General features: G+C 34.2%; 1 protein-coding gene across 1 annotated transcript in view; it reads right to left on the bottom strand.

Moving 5' to 3' along the window:
- The window catches only part of GBE1 (1,4-alpha-glucan branching enzyme 1), a 258,457-nt gene that overhangs the window by 131,965 nt on the left and 103,626 nt on the right, over positions 1 to 22,866 (bottom strand). Inside the window, exons 4-5 of the mRNA XM_087818102.1 lie at positions 1,156 to 1,281; positions 219 to 354 (exon numbers count right to left, since the gene is read on the bottom strand). Of these exons, the coding sequence (XP_087674228.1) occupies positions 219 to 354; positions 1,156 to 1,281 (262 nt within the window). The remainder of the gene's footprint in view (positions 1 to 218; positions 355 to 1,155; positions 1,282 to 22,866) is intronic.

Genomic DNA, 22,866 nt, shown 5'->3' on the forward strand with positions numbered 1-22,866 from the left:
AAATTGAAATTGGAATAATATCTTGAATTCTTATTATCCCATTTCTCTTTTCTATGCTATCACTATTACAGGGCAATTTGAGAAGCCTAAAATAAAATGCATTTCTATTACATATTTAATCTCTTAACACAAAAAAGAGACACTTGTAATTAGCTTTTCTAATAAGAGAACAGATTCATTAAATTTTTATCTGAATAAAAATCACAGTTATTACTTACCAAGGTCTTTGATTCTCGGTAGTATATTACATGTAAAATGTTTATAAGAAGCTACTTTTCCTTCATGGGAAGATATTCCCACATGAGACTCATAAATTCTTAGACTTCTTGGCTTCTTTGGTCTGGAATGCTTAAACTACAGAATATAAAGTTAGATACACAATTAGAACAGAAATGCAGGTACAACACTAGCCAAGTCCGCATGTTAAATGAAATGGTGGAGCAACTCAGTCACATACTCTGGAGATGTTTTCACATATATAAAAAGAATGGCTACATCCATTACATTTTCTTTTGAGAAAAAATCCTTTTCAGAATCATGTTAATGAACTTATTTTAAAAGAGCAATCATGTAATGCCTTATGCCTCATCATTGAGTGAAGATATATTTTGAGCCTAAGCCTTAGAGAAAACTTAACAGCTGTGAAATGCATACATAATTATTAAATGCCAAGTACTATCAACAAGCTCCAATAACTTAAAGGACAGAAAAGTGAGTTCAAAGATACCTATAACTTGTGAACAAGGCAGCCTTAACAATTACCCTAATACATTCACGAAATGCCCTCCCATTCCTTGATGGTGCTTCAGAACCATGACAAGGAGAAATATTACATCACTGAAGAATCTTGGATGAATCGGAAATTGTAGTTAAGATTTTAAAAAATAATCAGTATTCTTTATAGGTCATTGTGTAGAGATTTAGTTTTCTTGCCCCTTTCAACCTCAGAAACACATGATAAAAAAAACTCACTTTCATACTTTATTAGCTATGGATGAAGGACTCTGACATATGAATAGCAAACGGATACAGTGTGACATAAAATATTAAACCAGCATTGAAAAGTTGAACATTACCATAAAAGTTATGAAAGTAAAAATTAATTTTCCTAAAAATATCGGAACAAGCATTTATTTAAAGATGTGTTGCTCTCACTTTATATGTGTGTTCGGGATCCCAGTGTATCCAATCATAATTCACATTATCACCTTCACGGGCCACATACTTCGCCCACGGTGAAATACGATACAAAATCTCTCCACTTTTACTCCTAATAACAACCTAAAAAAGAGAACAAAATGTTACTGCTTTCAAACACTTCAAAACTAAGATAATATGCATAATAGTTTCTAAGCACTGCTATAAGAGGGAAAGGAGGAGGGATCCTAAGAATCTAAACTACCATCCAGATGTGTTACCTTAAAGATGTTTAAATTCTATGAACCTTGCTTTCCTCATCTGCTATAGTATATGATCCTTAAAGTAACTTTTAGCTAGAATATTTTATGATTCTCTGGCAATTTCCATCACTGCAAACCAACCATTAGAGTGGTTAATTAAAGTCAGCACACAGTAGATAATAAAAAGACATGAATGTTACTTGGGAACTGCAGTCAATAAATCAATCATCAGGAGGAAATAATCCTACTCTAGTATAAAAAAGTGACAAGTGAGTTATATCGCCATCTCTTTCTTTTCCCTTCCATAGCAATTAATTATAACATTTTCAAGAAGCTAAAGGAGAAAAATGGTTTTAATAAATACCTGTATCATGCACGCGCACACACACACTACTCTGTAAATATTTTCTGCCCCTTTTCAACTTCTTCTGTACTCTATTTTAAGTATGCTTTACCATATAAAACCAAACATTTTAACTTTTAGCCATTCACTCCTTCACTTGCCAATAAATAGTAACATTACTGTTATCAATAATAAAAATAAGAATAAAGAACAATTTTTACTTTATCATTTTATTTTATTTTTTATTGTTTTTTATCTTTATTGTTGAAATAAAGATGTCCCCTTTTTTCCCCACTGACCCCCTCTCCTCCACCCACTCCCCGCCCCAGCCCTTCACCACACTCTTGTCTGTGTCCATGGGTTATGCATACGTGCATATAAATTCTTTGGTTAATCTCTGGCCACCCACCCACCCACCCCCACCTTCCCTCTGATATTCGTCAGTCTGATCTATGCTTCTATGTTATTGAATCTATTTTGTTCATCAGTTTATTAAGTTCTTTAGATTCCACATATAAGTGAAATCATGTGATGTTTGTCTTTCTCTGCCTGGCTTATTTCACTTAGCATAATTTTCTCCAGGTCCATCCATACTGTCCCAAAGGGTACGAGATGATTCTTCTTTACAGCTGCATAGTATTCCATGGTGTAAATGTCTCACAGCTTTTTTATCCACCCATCTACTGATGGGCACTTGGGCTGTTTCCAGATCTTAGCTATTGTAAATTGGGCTGCTGTGAACATCAGGCTGCGTAAGTTCTTTCTGATTAATGTTTCAGGATTTTTAGGATATATTCCTAGAAATGGGATCACTAGACTTAGTATGAAACAGAGGACTGAATTTATCAGTATAGTTAGATTAAAAAGTAAGCTACGTGAATTAAGTGTCCAAGTGATGGAAATTAGAGCTTTTTCCAAGGTTTTCTTTTAATTAAACCTTCTAAAAGTAGGTAAAATATGACCAAAAATATTCAGATTAGGAGCTATACCATCTTCTCAGCATTGAGAGGACATATTCTTCAGTTTCCTTCAATAGAGAAAGGCTCAAGTTTGCATGATTCCTGGTAATTAAACATTTGTGTCATGTTTTACAATTTAGAAAGGACCCTCATAATCTTATTTCACTGGATTCAAGAGAATCTTTATGACACAAATATTGAGATTATGTGAGTTGCCAAAAATCCCAAAGTCACTGAGTGGCAGAGCCAAAAGCTGAACACCAAACTTCTGAACCCACTTCCTTGTTCATAAAGACCTCAAATCACAATTTATGACAGAGGGGGCAGGTTCCATGGTGAAACTGGGGTATAAAATAGTGTAACAGTTCTGAAGAGCAACTTGGCAATACGCATCAAATATATATATTTTTAAATTCTCAATGACTCAGCAATTTGATTTATAGAAGTCTGCCCTGTGGAAATAATCAGAAATGCGCCCAAAAAACTATATCCTTGTCTATTAATCATAGTGTTACTTTTACTAGCAAGAAGTAAATGACTGGATGATGCACAGTTGTTAAAAATTGTGCTTCTGAATTATTTGTATTGAAGGTTGTAAGAAAATTTTTAAGTTATAAAAAATAATGTGCTGCATCTTCTTAGTGTAAGTGCACACAAACTCATAGACTAAAGTATTTTAAAAGACAGAAATAACACTGAGCTCGCTGGCTATGGAGAGATTTCAGTAGCTTTAATTTTCCAGTTATATGTTTCTATATTGCTATCGCTTCGTTTCACTTGTAGAGCTTTTATAAAATTAGGAAAAAATAGGTATTTTAGTAAGGATTGCAAATAGATGAATTATACAATTGCACACATATTTGTGGAGGTGTGCTAATAAGCAAGTTACATATATTGTATGCCTTAAACATATTAATAGTGTTCAAAATATAACTTTAAAAATATATCAAATCACTTTAAAGGAATATACTAATGAAAATAACATCATGATAGAATTTTTATAGGGCAAATAGATACTCTGTAAAATTATAACATTTTGGATGTTAATTGTAAAAATATTAGGTTCTTTTTTAGTGAGCCAAATTATCTCTTTAACTTATGGGGGGTTACTTTCAAAATACATTATTAAATTAAATGAAGAAGTAAATAAAAGAAACCTCTACCTGTGCAAAAGCCACACTGACTGAGTGAACTGTATGAAGTCAAATTTTATTTAGAAATGTCATTTAGAACTCAAATATACACTATAAGAAATGGTTTGGTAAAATAGTGAAGACAGAAAAAAAAATGTGTGTGTGTGTGTGTGTGTGTGTGTGTGTTCACTCATTCTGGGAATACATTTTGAAAGGCTTCTTGCCAAAAATATTGTTCCTGTGGACTAGAAAATGACTGAGATAAGATGCTCCTCAGGTGGCCAACAATTTTATATAAAAACAGTAGATGTGTTCAGCTGGTTAGATGTGTTCGCGTACTCTAGAAAATGCTAACTCCAAATGTAACTCTGGGTTTCATGAGTGAAAGTATAGCAGACCAAGAGAGAAAACACAGATATTGAATGATATAACTCAATTTTTCCAGATTTTTCTCCCCAAATCACAACTATATATTTTGAGGATATACCTTGTCTCAAAAAAAATTTGCTTAAAGAGGGCTTGGAAAAATATATTAATAAAGATAACTACTTAATGAGGTACAGGTAAAAGTAAATAACCAAGCAAAGTTAATTCTTATTTATAAATCAATATAACCTCCTCTTCTTTTAAATTACTTCTAATTTATACAATATCTAATATAATTGGTATTATATATAAAATAAAGGCACAAATATATAAGTATATACAATATACAATATAATTGACTATATATAAATATATAATATATAAAACACTGGGTACAGCCTGGCCAGTGTGGCTCAGTGGTTGAGCATTGGCCCATGCACCAAGAGGCCATTGATTTTATTCCCAGTCAGGGCACATGGTAGGGGGCGTGCAGGAGGCAGCCAATCAATGACTCTCTCATCATTGATGTTTCTATCTCTCTCTCCCTCTCCCTTCCTCTCTCTGAAATCAATAAAAATCATATTAAAAAACAAACAAAACAAAAAAACAATGGGCACAGCTATACCAATGTACAATATGAATATCAGTATTCTGTCTGAATGTATAAAATGTGACTGAAATATATCTATATCTACATAAATATATTTATAGAGAGAAAGAAATGTACACACATATTCAGAACATATTGCAATTTATTCTTAAGTAATATTTAGAAGTAATATTTGTGTGGAACAAAAGCAGTGTTAGAAAAAGTAATCGAAAGTTCATAATTAAGAAAATTATGATATTCTAGAGGAGAATCTGATGATTCCACCAATGACTAGAATCCAGAAGAAATAAATGTATTTTAATATTCATAAAAAACAGCATAAACATTATTTTTAAATGCACAGATATAATCAAAACTTTAAAATAGCTTAAACTATTTTTAAAAAGCTCTTAAATCTCATTTTAATTCAACTAAAATTACTACTACTACTGCTTGTAAAAACAAAAGGCCTGTAAGCATACATGCTTCCATAGCTTTGAATGTTTTCCTGCTGGAACAGGTCTGAAGATAAGATAAGGTTATGTAAGAAGCAGCTCTGCATTTGGGGAGGCTGACAAATGGCTACTCAAATGTGTACATCCTGCTCCCTACAACCTGTGAAGGATACTTTAGATGGCAAAAAGGGGGTCTTTGCAGATGTGATAAAAGTAAGGATCTTAAAATGGGGAAATTACCCAGATTATCCAGGAGGGCAATCACATATATCCTTACAAGTGGGAGGCAGAGGGATATTTACACAGAGAGAGGAAAAAGCAATGTGACCAACGATGCAGCCACCAGAAGCCGAAGCAGTCAGGAATGATCCTCCCCTAGAGCCTACGGAGAAGGCATGGCCCTGCCACCACCTTGATTTTGAACCAGTTATACTGATTTTTAACTTCTGGTCTCCAAAACTGTGAGAGAACAAACTCCTGTTGTTTAAAGCCACTAAATTTTTGCAGCATCCATTGCAAACTAACACAGCCATAAAGGAAAATACTGAAGGCAATCAATTTCTGAGAATAAAATGGAATGTTCTTAAATTTAGTCTGTCAGTGCCAGAGAGAGTTAAAAGATAAAGTCATCTTAATGAGGAGCCTAAATAATACATTTTATCTCTTATTAACTTCCTACTCCCAAGAAGTAGACAAGCATATACCAATGCATTTCAGTGACCTTCACTAAACAAGATAAATCTCCTTGACAATTCCCAGAAAAAGCAAACTCCTTCAGAATAAATGTTACTGAACTTCAGCACTGATAGGAGAGCCTTCAAAAAAGTGAATTTGTAATACGAAGTTTTTATTGCTACCCTACTCTTATGAAATTATTTTCAGAGATCGAACAAAAAGAATCCCTCTTTACAGGATGCAAATAAAAGCTATAAATCCCATAAGGAAAAAGCTAAGGAATTATTTTTTTTCTACCCAATACCTGACATATTTGCTTTATTATACAGAGATGAGACTATTTAAATAGACAATCAGCTGCCAAAAAAATAATTATAATAATGCTTATTAAAGAAATTTCATTCTAAACTTTCTAATTAGAAATATCAGGAGCACTCTCTGACATTAAAAGGTATTTCATTGTGAACTTTGAGTTAATTTTTAAATTAATAAGGGAAGAAAACCAAGATATCAATAAAAGTAAGGCCCTGATATGTAAATGACCATTTTATGGATAAACTTTGACAGAATTATATATAATTGATTAGCAAAATTACATAAATTAGGGTTATATATGAGCTATAATTGATATTACCATTGTTTATATAAGTATGAAATTCTGGTATTTTAAGTTTTTGAAATATTCTATAAGTTTTATCTGGATACCAAAGTCCATGTATTTTCAAGATCCCCATCTTTGTTTCATAATTTTCAATTAATTAAACAACCTTACACAAGCCATGTATGGGACTTCTTATTTTACACTATGCTATCACAATTCAGTTTTTTAAAAATAAGAAACAAATAGTTTTTCCAAAGTTGCATCCAATTACAGCTTGAGTAGGAATAGTTAAAGGATTTCTCTAACAGAAATGAAGCCACTGACATTAAAAAAAATCTTTTGTTGAAAGAAAAGATTAAATAACATTTACTATGAAAAATAAATCTGTAATATGACAAAAACGTTATCAGATCAAATTATACCAAACTTTGGCATAAAGGACACCTATATACAAGACAAAAAGAGACCATTTTTGAGGTATAATACTCACAGCTACTTTGCTCCTGACTTAACACCAATTACAGAATTACAGAGACAGAAACATTCAATTCTGTAACACACATGAGAGATAATAAACTGCAGAATATTGTCAAAAAGAAACAAATAAAGATCAGTAGTGCTTCTTATTTTAAAAGTAAGTTTACATTTAGAATTATTTAGGGACAGATGATCCTGTACCTATAAAAAGAAATTTTACTCCAAAAAGTTTCCACCCTAGTTCCCCAATCTTCCAGTCTAAGTAATATAACTATAGTATTTTTTTCTCTTACTGTCTTTGAGACAAATCTTTAGAGAAGAACTGATAAAGTGTTTGCTTCATTTCAAGTGCATTACCTGAAAAACCTTATAAAGTGAGGTCACTACAAAAAGACAAAATCCAAAGGGATTATGCGAGGTTTAGCAAGCAGGCATTGAAAACAACATCCCTGAGCAAGTGAGAACAACTCCTCCAAAGTGAAAGATAGGAACCATGCTGAAATGCCGTAATTGGGGAAAGATTGATTAGGTGTCTTAGACAAGAACACAAATGAATTACACATGATAGAAACCTATCGGATTTAAACTTCCAAAATACTGAAAGATCAATATAGTAATAAAAGAGAAAAAAGCTATGAAAAGGGGGAAAAATCAGTGAGTTTTCATTACTGAAAAAGTGTGCTTCAAAGAGATTCATCCATGTGCAGTGAAGGCTAGAATTCTATTAAGTAAACAGAGTTATAATCTGGTATAATGTCAATAAAAAAATGTCAGAAGTATTTTCAGAAGTGCTAAAATGGGTTGTTACTATATAGTAAGATAAGTTAAAGCTCTCTTTAGGATATTTCATTAAATATAATTACAAATGTCTGTATGGTGATAAATCAAATCATTTGAAGAAAAGAATATAATTCCTAAGCAATCACTCTAAGTGCTATTGCAATGCAATAAATGATAAAAGGGTGTGTGTGGGGGGGGATAATCCAGCTCTTAGAAGAAATTTAGAGAAATTCCAGAAACAAGATACAGAATACACAATTCTAAAAATCCTAAGATCTTTTGCAAAACCTACAATTACAAATATAATACACATTTAGACAGATATCTCTAAGAATATAACTAAAGATTAGTAAAGAAAACAGTTAATGATGAAAAGAATTCTTCCAAATATTTAAATATTCTTTATAAAGTAAGGTCTCATATTATAGGTTGCAACGCTATCACTCTTTTCTCTCGTTTATTCTAAGACATGTACTTTGCCAGATCTAGATGGCATTAGGGGGAGGAAAACTACAAATAGATGTGTATATAAATACAACCATCAAGAAACAAGAACGTAATGAAACAGACAGTATAACAGGAACTAGACAATGACTACATGTGAGATGTAACTCAAGCCATGTATTTGGATAATTTCTTGTCAACTGATTTTTATAGCATTCTTATTGGTCATAAAAGATGGTCGAGAAATGAAGTGATCCTTTGGAGGGGGAGACAGTGGGAAGAAGTAGTGGCATAAATAGGAGTGTTCACAATAGAGCTATTTACTTTAAGTCTTCCTAGTTCAGGTGAACTTAAATTATTAAACATAGATATGCCCATCTTATGTAGATGGCACAGGACAGCCAATGAGCTTTGATCTCCAACTTTGACAAGCTCTCTGAGAAGCAAGGAAATTTCAACAATGTGGTTAATGAAGCAGGAGGCAGAGAATTACCCACCTGACTTCTGTGTGAGACTCAAGAGAACATCCATGTGGTAAGGAGCAGTGACCTACAGCTAATGGAGTCACTTGGGGAAATTTCTGGCTATTGGCATATTAGGGGGGGTAAAAAGGAACAGGCTGAACAGTAAGAAAAAAAACACTTTAAATTGAACAGGGTTCAACATTAATGTTGGCATTCAAAGTACACTTAACCATGCTAGTCAATGAAAGAACTCAGGTTACATGTAAATATTCAAATCATAAAAAGATGATATAGTATGTACTTTACCATGACAGAAAGGTTACTTCCTGGAAGCACACCTTCATTCATTATTATTTGAAGGCACACTTGGTCAAAGTGCAAATACTTCTATCAAACATAACCAAAAAACACCCAGCTGAACAGTCATAAAGTGTAATTTTCTTTCTTTTTCTGGAACAGCATTAAAAGATCAAATACTAAATAAAAGCTGCCTTTAAGAAAAATTGATGCCTACACAATTTAAAAGAAAAAAGCATGAAATACCTTTATTTAAAACACTACTCCTAAAGAAAAATGCAAGTGTCCATCTAATTCTCCAGACATAATCGTCTTTAAAATCGACTACGCCCATGCAGAAGGGCAAAAGGACAAAAGGTCATAAAGTAAGTGCAGCTATTTCACAGTACATGGATATAAGAAAAAGAAATCTGATAATACACTTAAAGTATTTCTAGAATCAATGTTCAAATAACAGAAGCAGTCAGGGAACAGATATTTAGGGACGGTCTATTTTTTAGATACCTATGATTCACTTCTATAAGCACTAAAACAAAAAGTGGAAAAGAATATTTTAATAGTTATCATCCTAAAATGTATTATACTGTTCCCGTGGCCTTAGTAGAGGGAATTAAACACTTGAAACTGATTTGTGACATGAACTGTGACATGTTTGGAATATGAATAATTTCCTCCTGAATTCAGTAAAGAGAACCGTAGACTTTTATACATATGTGTCTTTGGCAGCAGTTTCAACCCTGGATATACAATGAGAACTAGGTGAGGAATATTTTAAAATGAAGATACACCTGGCCGGGTGTGGCTCAGCGGTTGAGCATCGACCTAGGATCCAGGAGATCGGGGTTCAATTCCCGGTCAGGGCACATGCCCAGGTTGCGGGCTCGATCAATGACTCTCTCATCATTGATGTTTCTATCTCTCTCTCTCCCCCTCTCTCTGAAATCAATAAAGATATATTTTTTAAAAATAATAATAAAAAAAAATAAAAATAAACAAATAAAATGAAGATACCTTGACTCCTATTTCTATCCACTACCACAACCCTACCTGTTGCCCTTGATTCTGATTCTGGGGTCTGCAGTCTAATGCCTTAAGAGATAAAAGCTAGACCTGAAAAAGTAAAAGACAAAGTAACTATAGGGACCAGTGTTCCAATGATAAAAGGACAGATTTTTTTTTTTTTTTAATATCATGAAGGAAAGAAAACAAACACCAGAGTTATAGGAAATGTATTTTCTAAACCTTGATAATAATAAATACCTTTGCAAATGATAAAAGGTATTTTGTAATGAAATTTGTTTAATCTCTACCTTGAATTTTTAATGTATTTCTTATTCAGCAATAATTTACAATTATTTTTATTTTTTATTATTATTATTTTTAATCCTCATGTGAGGATATTTTTTCTATTGGTTTTAGAGAGAGTGGAAAGGAGGGAGGAGGAGAGGAGAGAAAGAGAGAAAAAGAGAGAGAGAAACATTGATTGGTTGCCTCCCACACACACTGGACAGGGGCTGGGGACTGAACATGCAACTGAAGTATGTGCCCTTGACGGGCAATCAAACCCACAACCCTTCAGTCTGCAGGGAGACACTCTAACCACTGAGCAAAACTGGCCAGGGCCATTTTCATTTCTTCATAGTCTAGTTCCCCTACCAATTTATTATTCTCAATCACTTAGTAAACTTAATCTCACTTCAGTCACTAAAGACATACATCTTGGCTCAAAATTTATTCATTTGTGGTCCTGAGAAAACTCATCAACGTTCTCACAAAATTTACTTATGAAAAGTTTCCCATTGTGGTTAGGAATGCCTTCCTTAAAGGGGATGGTGAATCTATTCAAGTTTCTGATCTTACCCTGTAGTTCTAACCCATCAGTTACAATATTTCACAATTTCTGTATTATAATCATTTTGCAAACTATGTATCATTGCTACTTTAAATGCCATTATTAAAACTGGATGATTTTCTTTTCAATACTATGTTCTTAGGAATTCCATTTATAATTTTAATTAAAAATTGTAGCAGATACTGGCTCTTCAAATTAGTCAAACCACTTTCTGTCATGCCTTCCTATAACAGAGAAAATATAAAGCTTAAAATAACATTTGTTCACAATCCCTTGCAGCTAGGTTTCTGTACCTAGTAGATGCACCCATGAAACACATAGCAGGAAGAAATACTACATGTGGTAAATCATATGGAGAACCTTGAATGATGCTTAATCAAATAAAATGTCATTGTCTCCAGAGGCCTGAACAATGCAAAACTCAAATATAATAACTGAGAGGTCACAATTAATTAGCTCACACACTCATAATTTCCATTTGTACCTCCCTATACACAACCACATACATTCAGAATCAGCTTTTTCATGAGAAATAATCACAGAAAAAAAGTGTTTTACATGGCAAAAATTCTTTTCTCCCTGTATTTGGTTTCTAAGTTGAAATTTCAAAATTTCAATTTTATATGCAGAGTTGATATTATTATCATGCAAAAAGAAAATGGATGTTGGTAATACATAGGAATCCTCAGGGAGCAGAGAGAGGACTGAGGGGACAGGGAAAGTTTGTACCTAAACTGGTATTTGAAGATGCTTTGACCTCAGGTTAGGAAAGAATACATGAAATTGGGAGTATGAGACACTGCAGTCAAGGAAGTTTTTAAAAAACAAGTGGAATTAACAGGCTCAGATAAGGAAAAGTTGGAGGTAGAACCTGGAAACTGGAGACCTAAAGAAATGGAGGAGAATAGACCAGATTTCAAGAATAGATGGACAAGCCCTAGCCGGTCTGGCTCAGTGGTTAGAGCACTGGTCTGCAGAGTGAAGGGTCCAGGGTTCGATTCCAGCCAAGGGCAGGTACCTCAGTTGCAGGCTTGATCCCCAGCTCCAATCAGGGCTTATGCACGAGGCAACCAATCGATGTCTCTCTCTCTCTGCCCCTTCCACTCTCTTTGAAAAGGCAATGGGAGGGAAAAAACCTTGGGTGCGGATTAAAAAACAACAAACAAAAATAAATAAATAATAAATTTAAAAAAGAGTAGAATGGGCGAGAATAGAAAACTCCAAAAAAGTGTCAAAACAGTACCAGCACTATGAAGACAAACAGTATAGATATATTCAAACTGGGACCTAAAATGGCCAAAAAGCTTTGGAAAGAAAAAAGAAAACCACCTACAGGATTAATTTCTTCAGATTTTAGAATTACTATTGACACAATTATTAACTGAAGAATGAGTTCATTTGTTAGGAAGAAATGGCAATGGTTGCTGCTTAGCTGAGAAACAACTGTTTATGAAACAGCTTATAATCTTTGCTCTGAGAAAGGACCATGCTTATGCGATAGCTTACAATTGCCTCAATCATCAACCAAATATTTATTACGAGTACCCACAGTAAAATTACCTACTTGCCAGAAGTTATGTTTCAACATTTACAGGTGAGTGAAATGTTACATCCATGCTTGATTTACAGATTCATTTGAAAGAATGGTGAAAATATTCACATGAACAGAAATCTGCAAAAATCACTCACTATAATTACCAGTGCAAGACGTTATGGATTATTTCATTATTATTATCACTTCAAACTTCTCAAAATGACTCTCTGTAAATGCGTCTTCTTAAGTAAATGACATAGAATCCATTGACCATGATTAACTAACAACATGAAGTATAACGATTAAGTAAATCCAGTTGTACATAAATACGCAAATGTCAATAACATTGTTATTTACAAAGGCAACGAACAAAAGGCATTACCTGTATATTCATCAAATTATATTATTTCATTACATTCTAATTTGCATATAAAGTAAGGCCTTTTCTGAGTGTTTTTTCCCCTTAAATTCAGAGGCAGTTCACAACCATGTTTCGTAATAGTAATCCATATACACATATACTGTTATACAAGCCATTTAGATTCTACAGGCTGAAGTTGTGTTTTCAGCCTCTTAGAAACGCTAATTAAATAATTAAGCTCTGAAAGCTATTTATGAAAATTAAACAAACAAATGAAACTACTAAACTGGTGTTTGCTGTGACTTTATAAAGTAATAGAACTGACTCTTGCACACATTTTCTTTTTATATTACATTTAAGCAGTCTTCATGCAATATGGTAATGGTTAATTGGCAAATCTTTAAATCTGAAATACTTCATAGTCTGTAGGCTAAGGTACAAAAGAGTACACTATAAATTCTAGCAACACACTCAACATTGTTGAACAACTTACAGGTAAACTCAGAGCACTTCCCAGGTGCAGGAAGCAAGGGCGGTGGGAAAAGAAAATATTCTTTAAGCAATGGTATGAAGGTGGGGCCCTGATTTTAATACCTCAAGAAAGCACAATATTACTACAAAATTACTTTAGCTATTAAAAGAAACAGATTTATATGGTGTAGATTAATTATATTAATAAGATTTTATTTCTTTTTATAATAGTTATGCCAGGGTAGAATACTTAGCAGGAATAAATATTAGTTTCTAGCTTGTAAGTATCACTCTATTAATGAATATGGAGTTGATTCAAATAAATTACTAATGTACCTTTTGAGATTTGCACGACATACTGAGTGGGGGTTAAAAAAACATTGGAAACCAATAGGCATAGAATCATCACATTTTTATGATAATGAAAAGCATATAAATACAGAAAGGCAGAGAGACCAAGGGAAAGACAGCTGATAAGTGCCTAGGAACAGATCAGGCAGAATATCCACGAAAACTAAAACTGAATGGTAGGAGGGTCAGACTGTTGACATTTATGAGAGAAGCTACTTTGCTGTTTTCTTTCTATACTTCTTAACTGTTGTAAGTTCTGCTTTCTAGAAGATATTATAAATCATGTTTAACAATTACAAAAATGTAAAACTGACTCTCTTTAAATAAAAAGAAACAAATTTCATATATCAAGATAAAATTTTCCTGATTAAAATATATCAGATGGCCTATAGTTCTCAGGCCTAAACAAACACATATGTGTATATGTATACAAAAGTTTAATATTTTTTATTGATGTTAAAAATTTCGAAGAAAAACCATTCTAAAGAAAAACATTATTTTTACATCTCTATGTTCAGGGAATTATGTAAACTGAAAACCTGTGAAAATAATTTAATTTCAATCAAGATGCCATGCCTTGGCTTTCCAAAAGAGGGAGATATTACTCCACTGTCATAAATGTATTGATTTGATACAGAAATGATATATTCAAATAGAACTTATTGAGTTACTAAACTAAAATAATTTTGAGAAAAACTTTAACTTACGTGTTTATTTTAGCCTTATGATTTTAATTGCCTAAAGAGCACAGTTAAATCTATTTGAAAAAATCATGATCCACAATAATAAAATGAAAGCCACTCTAACTCTTTTATGGAGCTCTCTATTGTAGAATAAAAATATACCGGAAGTATTACAGTGTTTAGATTTTGAAAAAAAAAACATTGATTCAGAGACCAGAGATATTATGGTAACTAAAAATTATTGGTTCTTTTTATTTGAAAATAAGATTTACTGTTGTTCAGAAGAACTAGATACAGAATGCAACCCACTTCCTACAGGGACTATTAAAAATATGAATATTAAATGCTGCACCTGAGAGCTTCCTACTGAAAACATTCACAAACTTGTACAGTAAGTTAAATCAAACCGTTAAAAATATACTGCATCTTTGGGGATGGGGTTTCTAAGTTAAGAAAAAGAAAGTAAATTAATGAATTAAAAAGCTCAAAGCAAAGAAATATTTGAGCTATGACTAAATGAAGCACACCACTGATGAAAAAAGGGATATCAGCATCAAATCCCAGAGAGTAATTCAACTTGATAAAAGCAAAGGTATCACTTTGGAAAGGTATGTTCTAAAAATAATGTGAAACTGTCCTTGGTTAAATACACACATACATATATATTAAGTATAAAATGCAAGCAAAAACCATTGAAAATGGTATGTATTTATTCACAATGCTATTTATCATATTCATGTATTTTATCCACTTTCTACGTAATTACAGTTAAAAATAGAAGGCTGTTTGTTTCTCTTAATCAGCATGCAGCCAAATCACCAAGTTTCCATACATTTAAAATAAAGTTTCAGGTAGTTGATTATTGCGATTCTCCCAACTTCAACACTATTTCAGAGAATAGAGTAGAAGGTAAAGAGCTCAGTTTAATTATTGATTCAGCTACTTATGACATGGGACAAAATACTTATATATACCCAAAATCTACTTTCTTCAGTTAAAACTGAGAATAATCATAGTATCTATACCTTGTAGGACTGTTAAGCAAGGAATAAACCAGAAGAAGCTACTAAGGAAACAAACTACATAAAATAGTACCTTTTAATATAATGAATAATCAAAATAATATTTTTTTAATTCAAACTAAAATGCTCTAACAATTTAAAGTCATAAAAGGAGAATAGTATCCATGGAAGACTATTCGCAGTCATGAAACATACTGCAAATAAAAACATCTTTGCTGATAATGTTTCTTTCTTATACCTTAAGCAAGTACAGATAATTTATTTTGCAATGAGCATGAGCTGATATTTTGTAGGATCAGACCTTAATAACACGAAAGGATGCATCATCCTGGGCAAGGTATAACTTCCTTGAAATTTAATTTTCTTAACTAAAACGAGAAGAGTGGACAGAGACAATTGTGAAAGTTCCTTCTCCTTTGCAACCTCTAGGATGTTCATTATGAAAAGAAAACAATATTGCGTGTACGCGTCCATACATATAACATATGTCCGGATGCATAGAGAGAGAGCAGGATAGTGAGAGAATGAAATAGCGCATTAAGTTCCAAGGTTATGTGAAGATGTTTAATCACGATGCTAGAAATTGATTTGGAAAGGTAGAAACACAGAAAATGGGCCATTCTAGGAAATGAATCCAGTAGACACTTGGAAGTGGAAACAAATAAATGCAATGAGAGTAACAGAACCTGATTCTAGAAGACGACAGGAATCTCCAAATAAGAAACTGGCATTTCCCTAACAGCTACTGAAGTTGAGTGCACTTTCACCTGGCTATTAGCCTTTTATATGTTTTCTTGGAAGAAGTGTCTGTTCAGGCCCTCTATTCATTTTTAAGTGGATAGTTGTTGGTTTTTAATGTTGAGTTGTGTGAGTTCTTTATGTATTTTGAGTATTAATCCCATATCCGAGGTATTGTTTGCAAATATCTTCTCCCATTCAGTTGGTTGCCTTTGTGTATTGTTGATGGTTTCTTTTGATGTGCAGAAGCTTTTTCGTTTTGTATAGTTCCATTCATTTATTTTTGCTTTTACTTCCTTGTCATTTGAAGTCAAATTCATAAAATCCTCTCTAAGACTATGGTTAAGTTTAATACCTATGTTTTCTTCTATGTATTTTAGTGTATTGTTACCAGGGAGATGCGGAAAGGAGGAGACCTTTGGTTCTTGTCTTCTTGAGGGAAAAATTTCAATCGAGAGGCAAAGTGTAGAAAAGAAAGCAAGAATTTATTGGCTGCAGCAAAAACATACCTAGGAGGGTGAAACAAGGAAGGTGCCTAGAAGCAGCAACAGGAGAGCCCAGGCTGGGCTGCTCTGGCTCCCTGAGCAGTCAGAGAGAAGGCGCCTTGGAGACAGGTTCAGGGGGTGAGCCCAGGACAGGCTGCTGCTGCTGCCCACTGCTCCCCTGGGTGCAAGTCTCGTGGGGTCCCCTGGGAAGGAAGAAGGGGGATGGAGATGGTGCTGGCGTGCTCCCCTGGGGGAGAGCCTGTGGTCATGTTCCACTGGGTCCTTTGTCCTGAGCATATTTCTCTCTCTCTTGCAGGTGGGAATCTTAGGGGAGGTCTCAGGGGAGGGTCTCAATAGAATATTCATCAGCTTCCCAGTTGTGCTCTTTCAGGGTCGTGGTCTCCACTGAGTGGTCGGTGCCAAGGCAGGGGGTCATTAGTCAATGTAGCTTGTCCTGAGGCAGCCAGGGCATCACTTGTCTGGTTTTGCTGCTTTTCTGGGCCTGGAGCTAAAATATAACTGAGGCCTAGACATTATCTATAGGGAGGAAAAGGTCAGGGGGTCTAAACCACATGACTAGCTATATGAAAAGTCAGGGGGTCAAAACTGCATAACCAGCAATACGCTAGGGGAGGAAAGGTTACCCTGGAAGTGAGGTTCTTGTTTTCCCAGTTTTGCCCCTTGCTAGGCATCCAGGGCTTTTTGCTCTGGTAAAGTTCTGTACCTGGATCATTGTTCTTGCTCTGCTCATGTCTGCCTAACTACTTATATAACAGTATCAGGTCTTATACTTAGGTCTTTGATGCATTTTTAAGATAATTTTTGTGTATTGTGACCAAGCAATCTATTCGGTATCTACTTGAAAAATTTGAAAACATTTATTTATAAAGATATATATACTCCTGTGTTCATTGCAGCATTACTATTCACAGAGGTCAAGTCATAGAAACAACCAAACTGTCCTTCAATCAGTAACTGGATGAAGAAGATGTGATATAACACACACACACACACAATATGGAATATTATTCAGCAATAAAAAAAAAGATAAAATACTGCCATGGATGGATCTGGAGAATATTATGCTAAGTGAAATAATTCAGTCAGAAAAAGTCAAGAACCATATGATTTCACTCACTGTGGGATATAAAACAGAAAGCAATAAACAAGTAAGACAAACAAACAAGAACTCATAGACACAGAAAACAGCATGGTGGTTACCAGAGGGAAGGGGCGGGCTGGGAGGCAGGTAGAGAGGGTTAAAGGGGATCAAATATATAATGATGAAAGGAGACTTAACTTCGGGTGGTAAACACACAATGCAATACGTAATCTCTGTGTCTACAGTAGAAATATTAATACCTCCTCTATCCTCAAAAGGATATTATAATAATGAAATAAGACAGTATATGCAAAAGGGCTTTGGGAAAGCAACCTATTTTATCTGCTTTACATGGTTCTTTCCTATAGTCTAGTGTGGGGGAAAAGTAGGTTTACAGTTGTTCATATGAAAAATAAAACAATAATTAATAAATAATAATATAAGAATAAGTTCCCTCATTCATGTGCTCACAACTGTAAAACCCACCATGTATACAGATGATGTATTATAGAACTGTACACTTGAAACCTACATAACCCTATTAATCAATGTCATCCCAATAAATTAGTAATATTTAAAAAAGAAATTGGCAAGTTGAACAGAAGAAAGATTAAAACAACAACAATTAATCAATTAATGAGGAAAACAAAAATGCCACATTGAGTCTAGGATTAAGTAGCAACTAATCCTAGTTGCCAAGTCCTTAAGCAACCAACAGTACAAGATAAATAATAATTATACTATTAGATCATTTTTATTTTTTAAAAGTATTTTCACAAAGTCATTGGGTGGGATATGTAAAATATAAATATATTCACCTGATAAACTGATGAACAATTATATAAAGTCAAACAGCTAATTACTAATGAGCAAACAATAACCCAAAGTGCCTGACCAATGTTATTTCTATAAGGCCAGTAACTCCAAACTTTCCACGCACCAAAATAATTAGAAGCTTTTTAAAAATACTGAGACCTCTTCCTCTGTGATGGTGATAGAAAGCTGTCTTTGAAAACTACTGCCTTCTGTGGTCAAAAGGGGAAGCTACTAGAGTAATTCAGACAAAAGGAAATTAAAGGCCCAAGCTACAAATGAAAAGAACAGTATTCAAGAAATCCTACAGAGTTAGAATCAGCTATACTTGTCTAAATACGACAGTAATAAAAAGAAAAAAGGTAAAAAATAAAATAAAAAAAATTTTTTAAAAACCTATAAGCTTACATTTTGGGGAAACAAGAGTATGTGATAAGTTGGAAGATTATAAGGTTATGATAGTTTACAAGTAAAAAAAAAAAAATGAGCTTGTTTCCTCATATTAAATGCCAATTGAACACTTCAATCGCATCAAATTTACCTCACTTAGAAAGTTTTGATTCATACATATAACTGCAAGACAAATGTAAATCTTGCAATATATCCAGAGAGTATTTTTCTGTTAAAATTAAGCAAATTAAAAACTGTACATCAGTGTATTTTCATGGATATATTTTGTATTTATGTATAGGTTTACATTCCTTCATCTCCCAAAACCTCACAAGAATATATGCACTATTGAAATCCAGAGCTAAAACGTTAAACGATATTGATTTCATCATTTTTCTAGAAAAATATCTTTTATTTTAAGCTAATTAGGCCAGTAAAACAGAACTGTCTACTAAGTCTAAACTATAAAAATCCTTACTTTCAAATAATTGTCCCTTTCAAAGTTCAGTCTAACTTAAATTATCTCTCAAGTAAATCTAGTAGAAGCCTCTCTTCATAAACAAGTACAGATCATTTATAAATAATATAAAGCACTTAATCTAAGTAGAGCAAATATTTGCTTGGAAGTATATAATTTATATGTGTGAATTATGGATTCTTTTGCCAAGCCACCTCTCTTTTAGAATACATTCTCATTACCCATCCCCCTAAGACATTTGCTTTATCTATGTATTTCTTATAAATTAAAATATTCTTTATATTTTTAGGCAAATCTCACTGCAGCGTGTTGGGACAATTACATAAAACACAAAATAATTGTACTAAGTGGTATATCAATACATAGTTGACAGGCTTCAGGAGTTGTAACTGAAACAGCCAGATTTGCTCTTGTGACTTGTTAGAGGTCACTGGAAAGAGATGGGAAATGTCTTCACTAAAATACAAAGGCTCCCTCTGTTACTGAATGGGCCAAAATGTGTGCAATATAAGAAAAGTATCAAGTTCATTCCTGTGCTCACAGTTTAATTCATTGTTCTCATTGATTAGATCTTACTGGTTATTCACATCTAGTCCTTGTATTTGATTACTTTCAAAACAACCAGCTTTTCTCATTTCCAATAGTTCCTTTCTTCATTAAGGATTCCCTATCCATTTTCACTATGGTAGTTTCATTCTCATAGTCTCCTTGATCTCTCCCATAACATTTCCTTAAGATTTCTTTCTATAGGTCTATGATTCTTAAAGTGTAAATGTTAAATTAAGAAAATGAATGTTCAAAATGCATAAAATTCTTTACATGAATAAGTGCTGGACAAAGCATACCATTTCTATAGACACTCCCGTGAATTTTCAGTCACTGGTGGGATTGACCCCATAAACACAACTGAATCTCAAGAAACAGCATTTTGTAGAGCATGAAATAATGCCTCATTACACAAATTCATAAAGTATTTGGCCTGTGCTCACAAAGTCTACAAAGGTGTGACCTTGGAAGGCATAATACACTTGGGCTCTAAGCACATGCAAGGAGAAAAAAATAGTTGAGACGATGGAGCACTAACTAAGTACTGAGCATGGTGTAGAGGCGGTTATGCTTTCATCGCTCTATGGTGGAAGCACTGTTATTACTCCCCTTTTGAGGAAGCAACCGAGATAAGTGATTGATTGGCCAAAGGTCACACGATTGGAAGGTGCTGGAAAGAGCGAGGGGACACAGGCAGTCCCACTACAGTCCACACTGTATACACTGTGCCGTTTACCCACCATTCAGGAGAACATGAAGGCCTATGTCATCTCACACCCAGGTAAGACTGGCACTGACATAAAGTCAAGCAGAGCGGTCAGGGAGAACGTCACGTGGTAGCAAGTGAATACTAGATGCTCAGGTGAGACGTGGCACTGCACCGAATAACCCGTGGGAAGTAAACTCAAAGACAGTTTGTTCTATCGCATGAATTATGAGAGGAAGGAATTTCTAATTTGCTTACCCTGAGAGAAAAACACACAGCTGCTGTATTTCTAACTTATTATGGGTATGAACAATTAAAACAATGAAATCTTGAATACTATTTCTTTGAAAAGTTTTTGAGACATAACCATTACATTTTTTTAAAGCGCCAACTGGGGACTAGACAAAAGGATCGGACATGGAACTTGTTAAAAGCTACACAACTTATAAATGGCAAGTAATGAACTGACATATTCCAAAGCCTTTTTTATCCAATTCACTGTACAAAATAATTTGTCGTCACTCAGCTAACAAGATGGTAAATGGACTCCAAATTAATAAACACTAAATTTAGGATATTCCAATTTAAAATATTTCCCAATGCTTTGCCTTTAAAAAAAAATGCTAACCCTTGCTGGTGCGGCTAAGTGTCAGCCTGCTCACTGAAGGGTCGAGGCTCAGTACCCGGTGGTAAAAGGTGGTCAAAGGCATGTACCTGGGTTGCCAGTTCACTTCACACCCCGCCCCCCCCGCCCCCCGTGGGGCACATTCGGGAGGCAACCAGTCGAAGTGTCTTTCTCACATCAATCTCTCTCCCTCTCATTCTCTCCCTCCCCTTCCCTCTCCCTCTCCCTTCCTCTCTCTTTCTAAAATCAATAAACATATATCCTTGGGTGGGAATTAAAAAGAAAAAAAATGCTCTAGCACTGGCTTAATATAAAGTAACTACATGAAGTCATATATCCTAATCTTGTTTTGGAGAAGGGGTGAGAAAGGTCTCCATGACATTAAGGGGCTCTGTAACTGTGACTGTGTAAGTTTCACTGATTAGGATTATCTGATGTGAGAAAACAAAATAGCATACTCTGGGTAGTAAGAAAAGGAAAAAAAGGCATTCAACAGAGACATTTCCAGGCCTCATTTTATCTGTGATTATATACAATTATATACAACTAACCAAAATAAAACCATCATATTTTTGCAAGGAATCTTGAGATCTACATATTTTTTAAAAAAAGGGAAAAATAAACAAGATTTGAGGACACGATTCTGTTTGCTAAAGCATCATTATCTGATGGTATGTGCTAAACAATGGGCTTTTGAGCAATGCTCAAGTGTGGTCCCTGAGCCAGCAGCACTGGCATCATCTGGGTACTTGTGAAAATGCAAATTCTCAGGCCCACCCAGACCTACTGAATCAGACAATCTGGAGTGTGTCTTTAACAAGCCTGTCAGGTGATTTTGACACACAGTAAAGTTAGAGAACCCATGTTTTAGGTGCTTTTACACAGGTTTTTGTGGACGTGCATGTGGATGGTATGGGTGTGGGGAATGGAGAGAGTTCATGAGTAGAGACAATGTCTACAGTATGCTCACTACAGTGGACGACTGAGGGCCATCTACCTTAGTGGGACTGAGTTGGGAGGAGGGCAAGGTCACTGGAACAGAGAGATCAAGGGACTGGGAGGTGCACATGGTGAAGGATCTCCCATGAGGATACTGAACTGAAATCACCAAAACTGCTCTTGTTTAAAATATTTACTCAAGGTTACAACTGAAACCTTTTAAAAGGTGCTTTTGTTCTTCCCATATTTTATGATTTTACCCTAAAATAACTTTTAGAAGAGATAAATTTTGAGAATATCATTCTTATTTTAATATAATCCAGTTTACCAACAGTCGGCATAAAAATGTTTAACCACTAGTTTTAAAACTAGTCTTCTTTCTAAAGCCCTTGAAATATTGTGTAAAATATTTTTAAATTCCTTTTAGTAATTATTATTATAACTTTACAGACAAACATTGGCTCACACCCTTTCCTTTTTATCTGATGTTCCCACAGAATTTATCAAAAAATAATTAAACTTTTATTTAAAAATGCTCACCACCAATACAAAAATTAAATGATTACAGCGAATACATATTTAATTTTACTAAGACAGGAAGGAAATCACTCTTCTTAAAACCTAATTTCAATTTCAGGTATCTCAGATGTAGCCATCCAACTGTTCTATGAATTTTCTGTTACAGCGTGGGCCGTTCACATGCTCAATTTTGATAGTCAAGAAAACCAGGTTAGAGGCTGGTTGCTGTCAGTTGCAGATTCTGCTCAGTGTGCTTTTACATCCACAC

The sequence above is a fragment of the Miniopterus natalensis genome, chromosome 6, assembly GCF_054644295.1.
Source record: "Miniopterus natalensis isolate mMinNat1 chromosome 6, mMinNat1.hap1, whole genome shotgun sequence".
NCBI classification, from domain to species: domain Eukaryota; kingdom Metazoa; phylum Chordata; class Mammalia; order Chiroptera; family Miniopteridae; genus Miniopterus; species Miniopterus natalensis.